The 16,124-nt window shown below is 37.3% G+C and overlaps 1 protein-coding gene across 3 annotated transcripts in view; it reads left to right on the plus strand.

Annotated features, from left to right (window-relative positions):
- CASD1 (CAS1 domain containing 1) overlaps nt 1-15,101 on the plus strand; it is a 68,750-nt gene extending 53,649 nt beyond the window's left edge. For all 3 annotated transcript variants that reach the window (XM_036864116.1, XM_036864118.1, XM_036864117.1), the window contains one exon: nt 12,901-15,101. In XM_036864116.1, coding sequence (XP_036720011.1) covers nt 12,901-13,167 — 267 coding nt within the window. In that variant the 3' untranslated portion in view covers nt 13,168-15,101. The remainder of the gene's footprint in view (nt 1-12,900) is intronic.
- The last annotated feature ends 1,023 nt before the right edge of the window (nt 15,102-16,124 follow it).

The following is a 16,124-nucleotide window of genomic DNA, read 5'->3' on the forward strand; positions in this document are numbered from 1 at the left end:
CTTTCTTCTCCTTCTGGGATCCCTATTATGTGTGGATTGGCATGCTTTATATTATCCCATAGGTCTCTTACATTGCTTTCATTTTTTTTCATTTGGCTTTCTGTCTGTTGTTCTAATTGGGTGATTTCCATTATTCTGTCTTCCAGATCTTTATTCATTCTTCTGCATTATTCATTCTGCTCTTCATTGCCTTTAGTTCTCAGCTTTTGTCTCTGCAAATGAATTTTCTAATTTTTCTTGGCTCCTCCTTTTAGTTTCTAATTCCTTTTTACAGTAATCTGCATTTCTGTTGAGAGCCTTTCTTAATTCCTTCAGTATTTTCATTATCTCCTTTCTGAACTCAGTGTCTGTTTAACTGAAGAGGTCTATTTTATTGCTTGTTCTTTCAGGGGAATTCTCTTGATCTTTTAATTGGGAGTGGTTCCTCTGCTTCTTCATTTTACTTATATTTCTCTTGCTCTATGAGTTTAGGAGAAACAATTATCTGCTCTGGTCTCGGAGGGCTATTTTTATGTGGGAACATCCCTGTGTAGCCTGCATGGGTTTAATATTTTTTGGTACAAGGGCTCTTTTCAGTATGGATGCCTGCTGTCTCTTTCCTCAGTGTATGCTGGCCATTATCCCTTTGATAGGAGGTGTGACTGATGTTGTGGTGACCAGAGCCTGCACTGGATATTGAGTGGGCCTCCTCTTTGCTCTGTGGTTGCTACAGCCCTGTTTGGGACAAGGTCTACTCCCTAGTTGTTGTGAGTAGAAGCCCCCAGATCCTTTTCTGACCTGCATTTCTGAGCTACAGTGCGAGATAGTCAGTATTGGAGCACTCCCACTGGGAGAGGAGCCACTGAGTTTTCCTCTGCAGCCGCTGGAGCTGTTCACCAGTGAAGGTGCTCTGTTGTGTCACCTTTCACCTACTGTGCGGGCTCACAGAGTAAACTGTTGTTGGTGCTGCCCTTGGCCCCTCCTCAATGCTGGGAATACCATCAATCAGCCCTGGTGTCCCACAGGTGTTGTTTTCACAAGGCCACCAGTGCAGATTGAGTGAAGTCAGGTCCCAGGGCCACAGTACTCGCACATCTGAATCCACTGTGGGAGCTATGGAGGCAGTTCACACCCTGGCCCGGCCAAACCCTCACACACACACACACACACACACACACACACAAAGCCCACAGCTGCTAAGGCCAGATACCTCCCAGCCACAGGGCACCTGTTATCTGTTCAGATGTCCCGCAGGCACTGAATTTACAAAGCCGGTGGCAGAGGTGTAAATCCATGGCTCACACAGCCATGGGGAGAGATTTCAGCCCTGCTTCCTAAGTTGCATGGCCCCTGGGGCTCAGCTGTGGTTTCAGCCCCACCTCTGCATGTGGGCAACACAATGACATCTCCTCCCAGGGCCTGCCAAGGTGGCGGTTGGTGTGGGAGCCTGCCAAGGCAGCGGCGGCTGAGACACGCTCTCCTGAAGGCCAATGAGGTGAGGCAGAGGCCAGCACATGAGCTGCTGTGGTGGCCCCATCCTTCACACACCACTTAACAATAGCCCTTTGTTTCTATGGCAGGCCCAAGCATCTTCCTCAAACACCCACTCCTGCAGCCGTACCACACTCCAGCCCCTTCCGGCTGTCTCCGTGCAGCCAACCCCAGTCCTCTCCCCAGGTCTACCTCATTGTAGTTTTGATTTGCATTTCTCTAATTGTGATGTTAAGCATCTTTTCATGTGCTTTTTGGCCATCTGTAAGTCTTCTTTGGAGAAACATCTATTTAGATCTTCTTCCCATTTTTTCATTGGGTCGTTTATGGGTGTGTTTTTTATTTTTATTGGAGTATATTTGATTTACAGTGTTGTGTTAGTTTCAGGGGTACAGCAAAGTGAATCAGTTATACATATACATATATCCACTCTTTTTTAGATTCTTTTTCCATATAGACCATTACAGAGTATTGAGTAGAGTTCCCTGTGCTATACAGTAGGTCCTTATCACCTATCTATTTTATATATAGTAGTGTGTGTATGTCAACACCAATCTTGCAATTTATCCCTACGCCTCCCTTGCCCCTGGTAACTATAAGTTTGTTTTCTACATCTGTAACTCTATTTCTGTTTTGTAGATTAAGTTCATTTGTACCCTTTTTTTTAGATTCCACATATAAGCGATATCATATGATATTTGTCTTTCTCTTTCTGACTTACTTCACTCTGTATGACAGTCTCTAGGTCCATCCATGTTGCAGCAAGTGGCATTATTTCATTCTTTTTCATGGCTGAGTAATATTCCATTGTATATATGTACCACATCTTCTTTATCCATTCCTCTGTTGATGGACACTTAGGTTGCTTCCATGTCCTGCCTGTTCTAAATACTGCTGCAGTGAACCTTGGGGTGCATGTATCTTTTTGAATTACGGTTTTCTGCAGATATATGCCCAGGAGTGGGATTGCTGGATCATATGGTAGCCCTACTTTTAGATTTTTAAGGAACCTTCATACTGTTCTCCATAGTAGCTGTACCAGTTTACATTCCCACCAACAGTGTAGGAGGGTTCCCTTTTCTCTACACCCTTTCCAAGCATTTATTGTTTATAGATTTTTTGATGATGGTCATTCTGACCATTGTGAGGTGATACCTCATTGTAGTTTTGATTTCCATTTCTTTAATAATGAGTGATGTTGAGCATCTTTTCATGCGCTTTTTAGCCATCTGTATGTATTTTTTGGAGAAATGTGTATTTAGATCTTCTGCCCATTTTTTGATTGGATTGTTCGTTTTTTTGATATTGAGCTCCATGAGCTGTTTGTATATTTTGGAGATTAATCCCTTGTTGGTTGCTTCATTTACAAATATTTTCTCCCATTCTGTCGGTTGTCTTTTTATTTTGTTTATGGTTTCCTTTGCTGTGCAAAAGCATTTAAGTTTCATTAGGTCCCATTTGTTTATTTTTGTTTTTATTTTCATTACTCTAGGAGGTGGGTCAAAAAAGATCTTTGCTGCAATTATGTCAAAGAGTGTTCTCCCCTAAGAGTTTTATAGTATCTGGTCTTACATTTAGGTCTTTAATCTGTTTTGAGTTTATTTTTGTGTATGGTGTTAGGGAGTGTTCTAATTTCATTCTTTTACATGTAGCCATTCCGTTTTCCCAGAACCACTTATTGAAGAGGCTCTCTTTTCTCCATTGTATATTCTTGCCTCCTTTGTCATAGATTAGGTGACCGTAGGTACGTGGGTTTATCTCTGGACTGTCGATCCTGTTCCATTGATCTATTTTTCTGTTTTTGTGCCACTATCATACTGGTTTTTTTATGGGACTTTTTTTTTTTTTTGGCTGCAATGTGTCTTTGTTGCTGCACATGGGCTTTCTCTAGTTGTGGCGAGCGGGGGCCACTCTTTGTTGCGGTGCATCAGCTTCTTGTTGTGGTGTCTTCTCTTGTTGCAGAGCACAGGCTCTAGGCGCACGTGCTTCAATAGTTGTGGCACGCAGGCTCAGTAGTTGTGGCGCACGGGCTTAGTTGCTCTGCAGCATGTGGGATCTTCCTGGACCAGGGCTCAAACCCATGTCCCCTGCTTTGGCAGGCGGATTCTTAACCACTGCGCCACCAGGGAAGCCCTATCATACCGTTTTGATTACTGTAGCTTTGTAGTATAGTCTGAAGTCACAGAGCCTGATTCCTCCAGTTCCATTTTTCTTTTTCAAGATTGCTTTGGCTATTTGGGTTCTTTTGTGTTTCCATACAAATTGTAAAATTTGTTCTAATTCTGTGAAAAATGCCATTGGTAATTTGATAGGGATTGCATTGAATCTGTAGATTGCTTTGGGTAGTATAGTCATTTTCACAATATCTGTTCTTCCAATCCAAGAATATGGTATATCTCTCCATCTGTTTGTGTCATCTTTGATTTCTTTCATCAGTATCTTAGAGTTTTCGAAGTACAGATCTTTTACCTCCTTGGGTAGGTTTATTTCTAGATATTTTATTCTTTTTGATGCAGTGGTAAATGGGATTGTTTCCTTGATTTCTCTTTATGATCTTTCATTGTTAGTGTATAGGAATGCAAGAGATTTCTGTGTATTAATTTTGCATCCTGCAACTTTACCAGATTTATTGATGAGCTCTAGTAGTTTTCTGGTAGCATCTTTAGGTTTTTCTATGTATAGTATCATGTCATCTGCAGACAGTGACAGTTTTACTTCTTTTCCAATTTGGATTCCTTTTATTTCTTTTTCTTCTCTGATTGCCATAGCTAGGACTTCCAAAACTATGTTGCGTAATAGTGGTGAGAGTGGACATCCTTGTCTTATTCCTGATCTTAGAGGAAATTCTTTCAGTTTTTCACCATTGAGAATGATGTTGGCTGTGGGTTTGTCATATATGGCCTTTATTATGTTGAGGTAGGTTCCCTCTATGCTGACTTTCTGTAGAGTTTTTATCATAAATCAGTGTTAAATTTTGTCAGAAGCTTTTTCTGCATCTATTGAGATGATCATATGGTTTTTATTCCTAAGTTTGTTGATGTGGTGTATCACACTGATTTGCAGATATTGAAAAGTCTTTGCATCCCTGGGATAAATCCCACTTGATCATGGTGTATGATCCTTTTAACGTGTTGTTGCATTCTGTTTGCTAGTATCTTGTTGAGGATTTTTGTGTCTACGTTCATCAGTGATATTGGCCTGTAATTTTCTCTTTTTGTGATATCTTTTTCTGGTTTTGGTATCAGGGTGATGGTGGCCTCACAGAGTGAGCTTGGGAGTGTACCTTCCTCTGTGATTTTTTGGAAGAGTTTTAGAAGGACAGATATTCAGTCTTCTCTAAATGTTTGCTAGAATTCTGTGAAGCCATCTGGTCCTGGACTTCTGTTTGTTGGAAGATTTTTAATCACAGTTACATTTTCAGTGCTTGTGATTGGTCTGTTCATATTTTCTATTTCTTCCTGGTTTATAATAATTTTTCCATCTCTTCTAGGTTGTCCATTTTATTGATGTATAGTTGCTTTTAGTAGTCTCTTATGATCCTTTGTATTTCTGTGGTGTCTGTTGTCATTTCTCCTTTTTCATTTCCAATTTTATTGATTTGAGTACTCTCCCGTTTTTTCTTGATGAGTCTGGCTAAAAGTTTATCAATTTTGTTTATCTTCTCAAAGAACCAGCTTTTACTTTCATTGATTTTTGCTATTGTTTTCTTTGTCTCTATTTCATTTATTTCTGCTCTGATCTTTATGATTTCTTTCCTTCTACTAACTTTGGGTTTTGTTTGTTCTTCTTTCTCTGATTGCTTTAGGTGTAAGGTTAGGTTGTTGGAGATTTTTCTTGATTCTTGAGGTAAGACTGTATTGCTGTAAACGTCCCTCTTAGAACTGCTGCATCCCATAGGTTTTGGATCATCTTGTTTCCATTCTCATTTGTCTTTAGGTATTTTTTGATTTCCTCTTTGGTTTCTTCAGTGATCCATTGGTTATTTAGTAACATTCTTTAGCCTCCATGTGTTCGTGTTTTTTACAGTTTTTTTCCTATAACTGATTTCTAATTTCATAGCGGTGTGGTCAGAAAAGGTGCTTGATATGACTTCAGTTTTCTTAAATTTATCAAGGCTTGATTTGTGACCCAGCATATGATCTATCCTGGAGAATGTTCCATGAGCACTTGAGAAGGAAGTGTATTCTGCTGCTTTCGGATGGAATGTTCTATAAGTATCAATTACATTTATCTGGTCTAACATGTCATTTAAGGTTCGTGTTTCCTTATTAATTTTCTGTTTGGATAATCTGTCCATTGGTGTGAGTGGGGTGTTAAAGTCCCCCACTATTATTGTGTTACTGTCGTTTTCCCCGTTTATGGCTGATAGCATTTGCCTTACATATTGAGGGGTCCTATATTGGGTACATATATATTTAGAATTGTTCTATCTTCTTCTTGGCTTGATCCCTTGATCATTATGTAGTGTCCTTCCTTGTCTCTTGTAACTGTCTTTAAAGTCTACTTTGATATGAGTATTGCTACTCCAGCTTTCTTTTGATTTCCATTTGCATATCTTTTTCCATCCCCTTACTTTCAGTCTATATGTGTCCTTAGGTCTGAAGTGGGTCTCTTGTAGATAGCATATATATGGGTCTTGTTTTTGTAAGCATTCCACCACTCTACGTCTTTTGGTTGGAGCATTTAATCCATTTACATTTAAGGTAATTATTGATATTGATATGTACATTCCTATTTCCATTTTCTTCATTGTTTTGGGTTTGTTTTTATTGGTCTTTTTTCTTCCCTTTCTCATTTTTTCTCTTCTCTTATGTTTCCTGCCTTGAGAAGCTCCTTTAGCATTTGTTGTAAAGCTGGTCTGGTGATGCTGAATTCTCTTAGCTTTTGCTTGTCTGTAAAGCTTTCGATTTCTCTGTCAAATCTGAATGAGGGCCTTGCTAGGTAGAGTATTCTTGGTTGTTGGTTTTTCCCTTTCATCATGTTAAATATATCATGCCACTCCCTTCTGGCCTGCAGGGTTTCTGCCAAAAAATCAGCTGATAACCTTATAGGGATGCCCTTGTATATTATTTATTGCTTTTCCTTTGTTGCTTTTAATATTTTTTCTTTGTATTTAATATTTGTTACTTTGATTAATATTTGTCTTGGAGTGTTCCCCCTTGGGTTTATCCTGTATGGGACTCTGCGCTTCCTGGACTTGGGTGACTGTTTCCTTTCCCATGTTAGGGAAGTCATTCTTTGTTTTTTGATATTGAGCTGTATGAGCTGGCTGTATATTTTGGAGATTAATCCCTTGTCAGTCACATTGTTTGCAAATATTTTCTCCAATTCTACAGGTTGTCTTTTCGTTTGGTGTATGGTTTCCTTTGCTGTGCAAAAGCATTTATTTAATTCAGTAATTACTTCCATTACTCTAGGAGACAGATCCAAAAAGATCTTGCTGTGATATATGTCAAACAGTGTCCTGCCTATATTTTCCACTAAGAATTTTATAGTATCCGGTCTTACATTTAGGTCTTTAATCCATTTTGGGTTTGTTTTTGTATATGATGTTAGAGAACGTTTTAATTTCATTCTTTTACATGTAGCTGTCCAGTTTTCCCAGCACCACTTATTGAAGACACTGTCTTTTCTCCATTGTGTATTCTTGCCTCCTTTGTTGTAGATTAATTTGCCATAGGTGTGTGGGTTTATTTCTGGGATTTTTATCCTGTTCCATTGATCTATATTTCTGTTTTTGTGCCAGTACCATATTGTTTTGATGACTGTAGCATTGTAGTATAGTCTGAAGTCAGGGATCCTGATTCCTCCAGCTCCATTTTCTTTCTCAAGATTGCTTTGGCTATTCGGGGTCCTTTGTGTTTCCATACAAATTTTAACATTTTTTTGTTCTAGATTTGCAAAAAATGCCATTGGTAACTTGATAGGTATTGCATCGAATCTAGATTACCTTGGGTAGTATAGGCATTTTAACAATATTCTTCTAATCCAAGAACACAGTATTTCTTTCTATCTGTGTGTGTCATCTTCGATTTCTTTCATCAGCATCTTATAGTTTTCAAAATACAGATGTTTTGCCTCCCTAGGTTGGTTTATTCCTAGGTATTTTATTCTTTTTGTTGCAGTAGTAAATGGGATAGTTTCCTTAATTTCTCTTTCTGATCTTTTGTTGTTAGAGCATAGGAATGCAAGAGATTTCTGTGTATTAATTTTGTATCCTGCAACTTTACTGAATTCATGGATGAGCTCTAGTAGTTTTCTGGTAGCATCTTTAGCATTTTCTATGTATACTATCATGTCCTCTCCAAACAGGGACAGCTTTACTTCTTTACCAATTTGGATCCCTTTATTTCTTTTTCTTCTCATTGCCATGGCTAGAATGTCCAAAACTATGTTGAATAAAAGTGCTGATAGTGGACATCCTTTTCTTGTTTCTGATCTTACAGGAAATGCTTTCAACTTTTCACCTTTGCGAATGATGTTAGCTGTGGGTTTGTCATATATGGCCTTTATTATGTTGAGGTAGATTCCCTCTATGCCCCCTTTCTGGAGAGTTTTTAATCATAAATGGATGGTGAATTTTATCAAAAGCTGTTTCTGCACTTATTGAGATGATCATATGGTTTTTATTTTTCAATTTGTTAATGTGGTGTATCACACTGATTGATTTACGGATATCAAAGACTCCTCGCCTCCCTGAGCTAAATCCCAACCTGATCATGATTCTGTGATCCTTTTAATGTATTGTTGGATTTGATTTGGTAGTATTTTGTTGAGTATTTTTTTGTCTTTGTTCATCACTTGTGTTGGCCTGTAATTTTCTTTTTTGTGGTATCTGTCTGGTTTTGGTATCAGGGTGATGGTAGCCTCATAGAATGAGTTTGGAAGTGTTCCTTCCTCTGCAATTTTTGGAATAGTTTCAGAAGGATAGGTGTTAACTCTTCTCTAAATGTTTGCTAGAATTCTGTGAAGCCACCTGGCCCTGGACTTTTGTTTGTTGAGAGTTTTTAAATCAGTTTCAATTTCAGTGCTTGTGATTGGTCTGTTCATATTTTCCATTTCTTCCTGGTTCAGTTTTAGGAAATTGTACCTTTCTAAGAATTTGTCCATTTCTTCTAGGTCGTCCATTTTATTGGCATATAGTTATTTGTAGTAGTCTCTTCTGATCTTTTGTATTTCTGTGATGTCCGTTGTAACTTCTCCTTTCTCATTTCTAATTTTATGGATTTGAGCCCTCTCCCTTTTTTCTTGATGAGTCTAGCTAAAGGTTTATCAATTTTGTTTATCTTTTTAAAGAACCAGCTTTTAGTTTCATTGATTTTTTCTATTGTTTTCTTCATCTCTATTTCATTTATTTCTGCTCTGATCTTTATGATTTCTTTCTTCCTTCTAACTTTGGGTTTTGTTTTGTTCTTTCTCTAGTTGCTTCAAATGTAAAGTTAGGTTGTTTGAGATTTTTCTTGTTTCCTGAGGTAAGATTGTATTCCTATAAACTTCCCTCTTAGAACTGCTTTTTCTGCCTCCCATAGGTTTTGGATTGTTGTGTTTCATTTTTCATTTGCCTCTAGGTATTTATTTCCTCTTTGATTTCTTCAGTGATCCATTGGTTGTTTAGTACCATATTGTTTAGCCTCCACATGTTTGTGTTTTTTACAGCTTTTTTCCTGTAATTGATTTCTAATATCATAGTGTTGTGGTCAGAAAAGATGCTTGATATGATTTCAATTTTCATAAATTTACCCAGGCTTGCTTGTGGTCCAGCATGTGATCTATGCTGGAGAATGCTCCATGTGCACTTGAAAAGAATGTATATTCTACTGCTCTTTCAATTGGAACACTCTATAAATAGCATTTAAGTCCTTCTGGGCTGATGTGTCATTTAAGGCCTGTGTTTCCTTATTGATTTTCTGTCTGGATGATCTGTCCATTGATGTAAGTGGGGTGTTAAAGTCTCCCACTATTATTGTGTTACTGTCAATTTCTCCTTTTATGTCTGTTAACATTTGCCTTGTATATTGAGGTGCTCCTGTGTTGGGTGCATACGTATTTACAGTTGTTCTATCTTCTTCTTGGATTGATCCCTTGATCATTCTGTAGTGTCCTTCTTTGTCTCTTGTAACAGTCTATTTTAAAGTCTGTTTTGTCTGATATGAGTATTGCTACTTCATCTTTCTTTTGATTCCCATTTGTATGGAATACCTTTTTCCATCCCCTCACTTTCAGTTGTATGTGTCTCTAGGTCTGACATGGGTCTCTTGTAGACAGCATATATACTGGTCTTGTGTCTGTATCCATTCAGCCAATCTATGTCTTTGTTTGGAGCAATTACTCTGCTTACATTTAAGGTAATTATCAGTATGTATGTCCTTATTGCCATTATGTTTGTTGTTTTGGATTTGTTTTTGTAGGTCTTTTTTCTTCCTTTCCTCATTTGTTCTCTTGTGATTTGATGACTATTTTTATAGTGTTATGTTTGGATTTCTTTTTCTTATTTGTGTGTATATCTATTATGGCTTTTTGGTTTGTTGTTACCATGAGGTTTTGATATACCTGTCTATACATGTCTATACATGATTGTTTTAAGTTTCTGATATCTTAATATCAAATGCATTTCAAGTATCCTGCATTACTTTCCTGTAGTTTCCTCCTCTCTAGATATCATGTTCGTGTGTAGATGATTTCCTATGTTTCCTGTATGTTTGCCTTTACTGCTGAGCTTTCCCATTTCATAATGTTCTTGTTTTAGTTGTGGCCTTTTCTGCCTAGAGAAGTTCCTTTAGCATTTGTTGTAAAGCTGGTTTGGTGGTGCTGAATTCTTTTAGTTTTGCTTGTCTGTAGAGCTTTTGATTTCTCCATCTAATCTGAATGAGGGCCTTGCTTGGTAGAGTATTTTTCATTGTAGGTTTTTCCCTTTCATCACTTTATATTGTGCCACTCCCTTCTGGCCTACAGAGTTTCTGCTGAGAAATCAGCTGATACTCCTGCGGGGATTCCCTTGTATGTTATTTGTTGCTTTTTCCTTTTTTTTTTTTTTAATATTTTTTCATTATCTTTAATTTTTGTCAATTTGATTACTATTGTCTCAGCATGTTCCTCCTTGGGTTAATCCTGTATGGGTCTGTGAATTTCCTGGACTTGGGTGACTGTTTCCTTTCCCATGTTTGGGAAGTTTTCAGCTATTATCTCTTCAAGTATTATCTCAGGTCCTTTCTCTCCCTCTTCTTCTGGGACCCCTCTAATGCAAATGTTGGTGTGTTTGACATTGTCCCAGAGGTTTCTTAAACTGTACTCATTTTATTCTTTCTTCTTTATTTTGTTCCATGGCAATGATTTCCACCACTCTGTCTTCCAGCTCACTGATTCGTTCCTCTGCCTCATTTATTCTACTATTGATTCCTTCTAGTGTATTTTTCATTGCAGTTATTGTATTCTTTGATTCTGTTTGGTTGTTCTTTATACTTTCTAACTCTTTGCTAAAAACTTCTTGTAACTTCTCACTCTGTACATCATTCTTTTCCCAAGTTCTTGGATCGTCTTTACCATTATTACTCTGAACTCTTTCTTGGGTAGATTGGTTATTGCTACTTCACTTAGTTGTTGTTCTGGGATTTTTATCTTGTTCCTTCATCTGGAACATATTCCTTTGCCATCTCATTTTAATTTTCTATTTGTGTTTTTATATATGTTGTAGTTTAGTTATGTTTCTTGACCTTGGAGAAGTGGCCCTCTATAGGGGATGTCCTGTATGTCCCAGCAGTACACTCCCCTCTTGTCACCCAAGGGCCAGGGACCAGCTGGTCCCAGGGTAGTTCTGACCTGTTTTCGGACTCAGTTCCACAGGCTGCTGGATCATAGTTTTCTTGCTTCTGGTGTCTCCCCTCTGGTGTGTTAGTCCAGTCTAGATGCTTGTGCAGGCTTCCTGGGGGGTGCGGGGCCAGTGCCTTCCCTTGGTGGGTGGAGCCGGGTCTTGGCCCTCTTGTGGGCAGGGCCATGTCAAGGGGCATGTCTAGAGGTGGCTGTGGGCTCAAGAAGTCTTTAGGCAGCCTGGCTGCTGGTGGCTGGGTCTGTCTTCCTGCCCTTTTGATTTTTGGCTTGAGGTGTCCCAGCCCTGGAGCTTATAGGCAGTTGGCTGCGACCAGGTCTCAGTCAAAGGACCCAAGATGTCTGCCTCTAGCCAAAGTTCACGTAGGTCCCCACTATGCCTGCCACCAGCTTTTATGACCCCAGAGAGAGCCTCCACGGCCCCTCCCCCCACAGGAGACCTTCCAAGACCAGCAGGTAATTCTGGCCCAGGCTCCTGTGGAGTCTCTGCTTTTGCCCTGGGTCCTGGTGTGCGCCCTCCAAGAGCGAAGTCTCTCTTTCCCCCAATCCTGTGGAGCTCCTGCAGTCGAGCCCCACTGGCCTTCAAAGTCAATTGCTGTGGGTACTCCTCCTCCTGATGCTGAACCCCTAGGCATGGTGTGGAGCTCAGAGCTCTCACTCCTGTGGGAAAACTTCTGTGATATAATTATTCTCCAGTTTGTGGTTCTCCCACCCAGGTGGTATGGGACTTGATTATATCATGAGAGCGCCCCTCCTACTATCTCATGGTTTCTTCTTTATGTCTTTGGATACAGAATATCTTTTTTTGGAAGATTCCAGTCTTTTTTTTTAATTGATAGTTGTTCAGCAGTTTGTTGTGATTTTGATGTTTTCCTGAGAGCAAGGTCCTTCTGCTCTGTCATCTTGTCTCTGAATGTCCTATTTTTTTAAGTCTCCTTTAACAGAGAGATTGTATAGAATTTAGCATTCTTCATCATGTTGATATTTGTTGAAGTAGCTTAAGCATTTTCCTAATCTTTGATATTTTGAAGCAATGTGATGGTAGAACCACATTTGTAATCACAATCAAAAGTAGTAATTGTGTCCTCTAATATGTATACTCACATAGAAGTTGAAATACACTATTGAAACATTCAAATGCAATTCAAGACATTTGTCTGGTGCAGAACAAACACGAGGACATCTTAAAAAACATGCCATTTCCCACTCATATATACATATACATAAGTATATTTACAGATATACATATGCAGTACAGACGTGTATACACACACACACACACACACACACAGTAATTCTTTATTTGGAGTCTGAATACAAAAGTCCATATATCATTGCATGATATAGAAGACAGCTGACAAAGAAATGTTTTTTAAGTTAGAAGGTTCCTGTGGTTCATTTCTTGGGGACTTTGAAGCAGTGCTTCAGCAGTTAGGAGTTCTGGACACTAGACTGCAATAGACTTTAAGGCCAACAGTGAAACATAATTAAATGGTTTTGGAAAAGCCTTCTGACATAATTATGCTATCATATGTTTAAATTAGGAAAATCTGTAATATATTTATGGACCCTCTGAACATATCTAACTTGACATATTTTTCCTTTCAGCTATTTATTTGCCAGTATCACATATGGCTGGCAGCAGACACAAGGGGTATCTTGGTACTCATACCTGGAAACCCTATGCTCAACATCATTGTCAGCACTTTCATATTTGTTTGTGTGGCACATGAAATTTCTCAGATCACTAATGATCTTGCACAGATTATTATTCCTAAAGATAACTCATCTCTGTTGAAAAGATTGGCATGTATAGCTGCATTTTTTTGTGGACTCCTCATCTTATCATCTGTTCAAGATAAATCAAGACATTAGGATACTAAAACCTTAAACTCTTCAGATTAACTTTGTGTCTACCTGGAGGAGAACAGCATCTATCTGAAGATACAAATGTATATGTAAATAAAAATTTGTGTGACAAGAAGATAGCTCAGTGACATCTGTTGAACATGTGTGGTTGTATATTTTGGAAATGTACATATACGATGTGAAATACTGAAGAAAATTGATGAAGCAGAGTGCATTGTATAGGACTGCATGTGAAAAGTCTTTTCTACTGGATCTGTATTTCCTTTTATAAGTGATTTTAAGTTAACATATGAAGGCAGGGAAATAATTAACCTTTCCAGTAAAAAATACAGATAATTAGCTTAGTGACACCACTGAGTGTTTTGATATTTACTAAATTTGTGGTAATAAAATTGTATGCACCTATATTCATCATGGAACTTCCTATTTCGTTGAAAACTTTCTTACTCAAGAAAGACTGCAGTATTGTTTTCTTATATGTGCAATGATGTGGAATGACAAACAGTATGTCTTCTGTGTTCATGTTCTGATTGTTATGTTTCCTGACATGAGTTTTCTTCCTAACTATGGTTTTCAGGTATATAAGCCTAAAATCTTTGTACACTTTGTCTCAAAGTTGTTCTAGGCTCCATGACAGGGTTTTGTCATTGATACTGTTGTAGCTTTTTATAAAAAGGCCAAATTTTCTTTCTAGTCCAAACATTCACCTGTTTCCTTTCTTTAAGCTATACCAGTGTAATACCAGTTACCCTGTGGATCCATTGAATATGCTTTCCCCCATCTAATTAATTTTGTATATTATTTCCAATGTTTGGAAGCTCTTTATAACCATTTTGGTATTTCCTATTACCCCCTCCTATTTTTAAAAAAATATTTATCAATCTAAACTTGTGCAGTGTAGTAAAGATTCAAGTTATGTTTGAGATGTATAACCATAAGTAGAATTTTAAGTAAACCGGTGACCTTGGGCAGTGTATGTTTTTGGTTTGGTTACAAGCTAATTGTTAGAGGTATAAATTTATTTATCTGTTGTACAGATTTGATTATAAATTTTAATGTTTGAAAGATTGCACTTGTTTGCTGTTACTGTGTATGGGGTAAAATATTTTTTGTTCATGGTATATGAAAATATGGAGTAATTTAAACAGTAAATAAACATTCTGTGGATGCTTATTTTTGTATTGTAAAGTATCAATTAAACTATGTTTTTTTTTAAAGCTGGATCCATTAATGATTGGTTCAAATGTCTAATTCATTTCCTCAGCTTAAATTTACTTTTTCAATCTCTTAGCATATATGGGTAAATCACTGTGATAGTTAAAGAATAATTTAGTTATCAGTGCTTCAGAGGGTAATCTGCCCATGAGTTAAAACATTGTTTTATTAGTAATGTTACTTAAAGATTTTCTAAATTTATTTCTTTAGCACTGGATTTATGTGCTAGTGATATATTTCCATTAATTGAGGAATATTTCTCAAACAGATGTGTGGTCTTTCTTTTTCCTCTCTTCTTCTGCCCTTACTTAATCTTTTGACATTTCCCAGATAGACAATTGTAATGATTCATTGCTCTGCCTCCTAGACTGCAGGCTTATAAGTAGAGAATAGTATAGTTATAAATCAAAAACTTCCAAGTACTGTGATCACATTATTCTTGCTGGTGTGGCTTGCCAATGAGTAGAGTGCATTTTAATTTAGCTTGTAAGTTTTATCATCTGAGAAAGATTCCTCCTGATGAAACAATTGAAAAAGAAAGATGACCATTATTTGTGTTATAGAAGTACTTATGTCTTCTAATAGTGATAGCCAAGTGAAAAGTTTTTTCCTGGAACTGGTAAGCCCTATTTCTTTATCACGTGTTCTCATTTAATTTATATGTATAAAATAAAACAGTGGCACATAAAAATTAAAATTAAAATATGCATTTGTCATTAAAATACGTTCTATTTATATTTGATTTTCTTAATGAGTCTTTATGGATAAGAGGTTATTGTGGTATAAGTTACCACAATGATAGCATCTATGGTATGTTTTAATATTTTTTCTGCATTGACTCACATAGTGATTATTTGCATTATTCAATCATACCATTCTTCAGAAAAAAGATGTTTAACAGAATATTTAGATATGCTAAAATTTAGATAAAACCACAGGTTCTCTAAAACTCAAATTTTCTATAATATAAATCATGTTGAAAAATCTGTCATCTGGCCCCAAAAGGTACTTGCTTGACTCAGTCTACCCCAGTCCTTCCCCGTTTCCCTTGTCAAACCATCCCATTTTTATGGATAGCCAACATAGCATTAAAAATTCAGAGCCTTCACCTAAAACCATTTTCTGTACTTATGAACTGGATCCTATTATTTGCTTTAGGTGCTGGTATAAGATAACATTTATATCCTACCATTCCATTGTAAGATAAGTTGACCAGTTAAAATTTTAAAGATGGGTGAATATTATTTCAAAAGTTAGTAAGCATAGGAAGCTTTTAAGCTTGGTAAAATTAACTTTAATGATAAGCATGTCTGTGTTTGATTATGTATATTTTTTACTAGCTTGTAAAAATATGTACATCAACTATTAAGCCTAAACAAACCATAGGACCTAGGGCAGAACCTTCATAAAACAGACTCAATAAAAACAGTTTGTCAAAGAACATGCAATTTCTACGAGAATGCCTCTCCCCCTTTAGATTGATAAGAGGGGGAGGGACAATCTAGTAAACTTGAGAGCCAAGTTGGAATTTTTATGTTGAACTGTATTAAATCGCTAATATGCTATCAATTTGACCTACAGAAATGGCAGTTTCATAGGGCTCAACCTAACAGCTTCCCTTGATTAAAACATCAACAACAACTTGGGTAGTTTCCTGCAGAATTGATCTTGACAACTTCAAAAATCCTAAATATTAAGATACTCATGCTTGAAAAGCACGTTTAAATCCGTATTGGTCTTTTAATGAA

This window comes from Balaenoptera musculus, chromosome 9 (assembly GCF_009873245.2).
Source record: "Balaenoptera musculus isolate JJ_BM4_2016_0621 chromosome 9, mBalMus1.pri.v3, whole genome shotgun sequence".
NCBI lineage: Eukaryota > Metazoa > Chordata > Mammalia > Artiodactyla > Balaenopteridae > Balaenoptera > Balaenoptera musculus.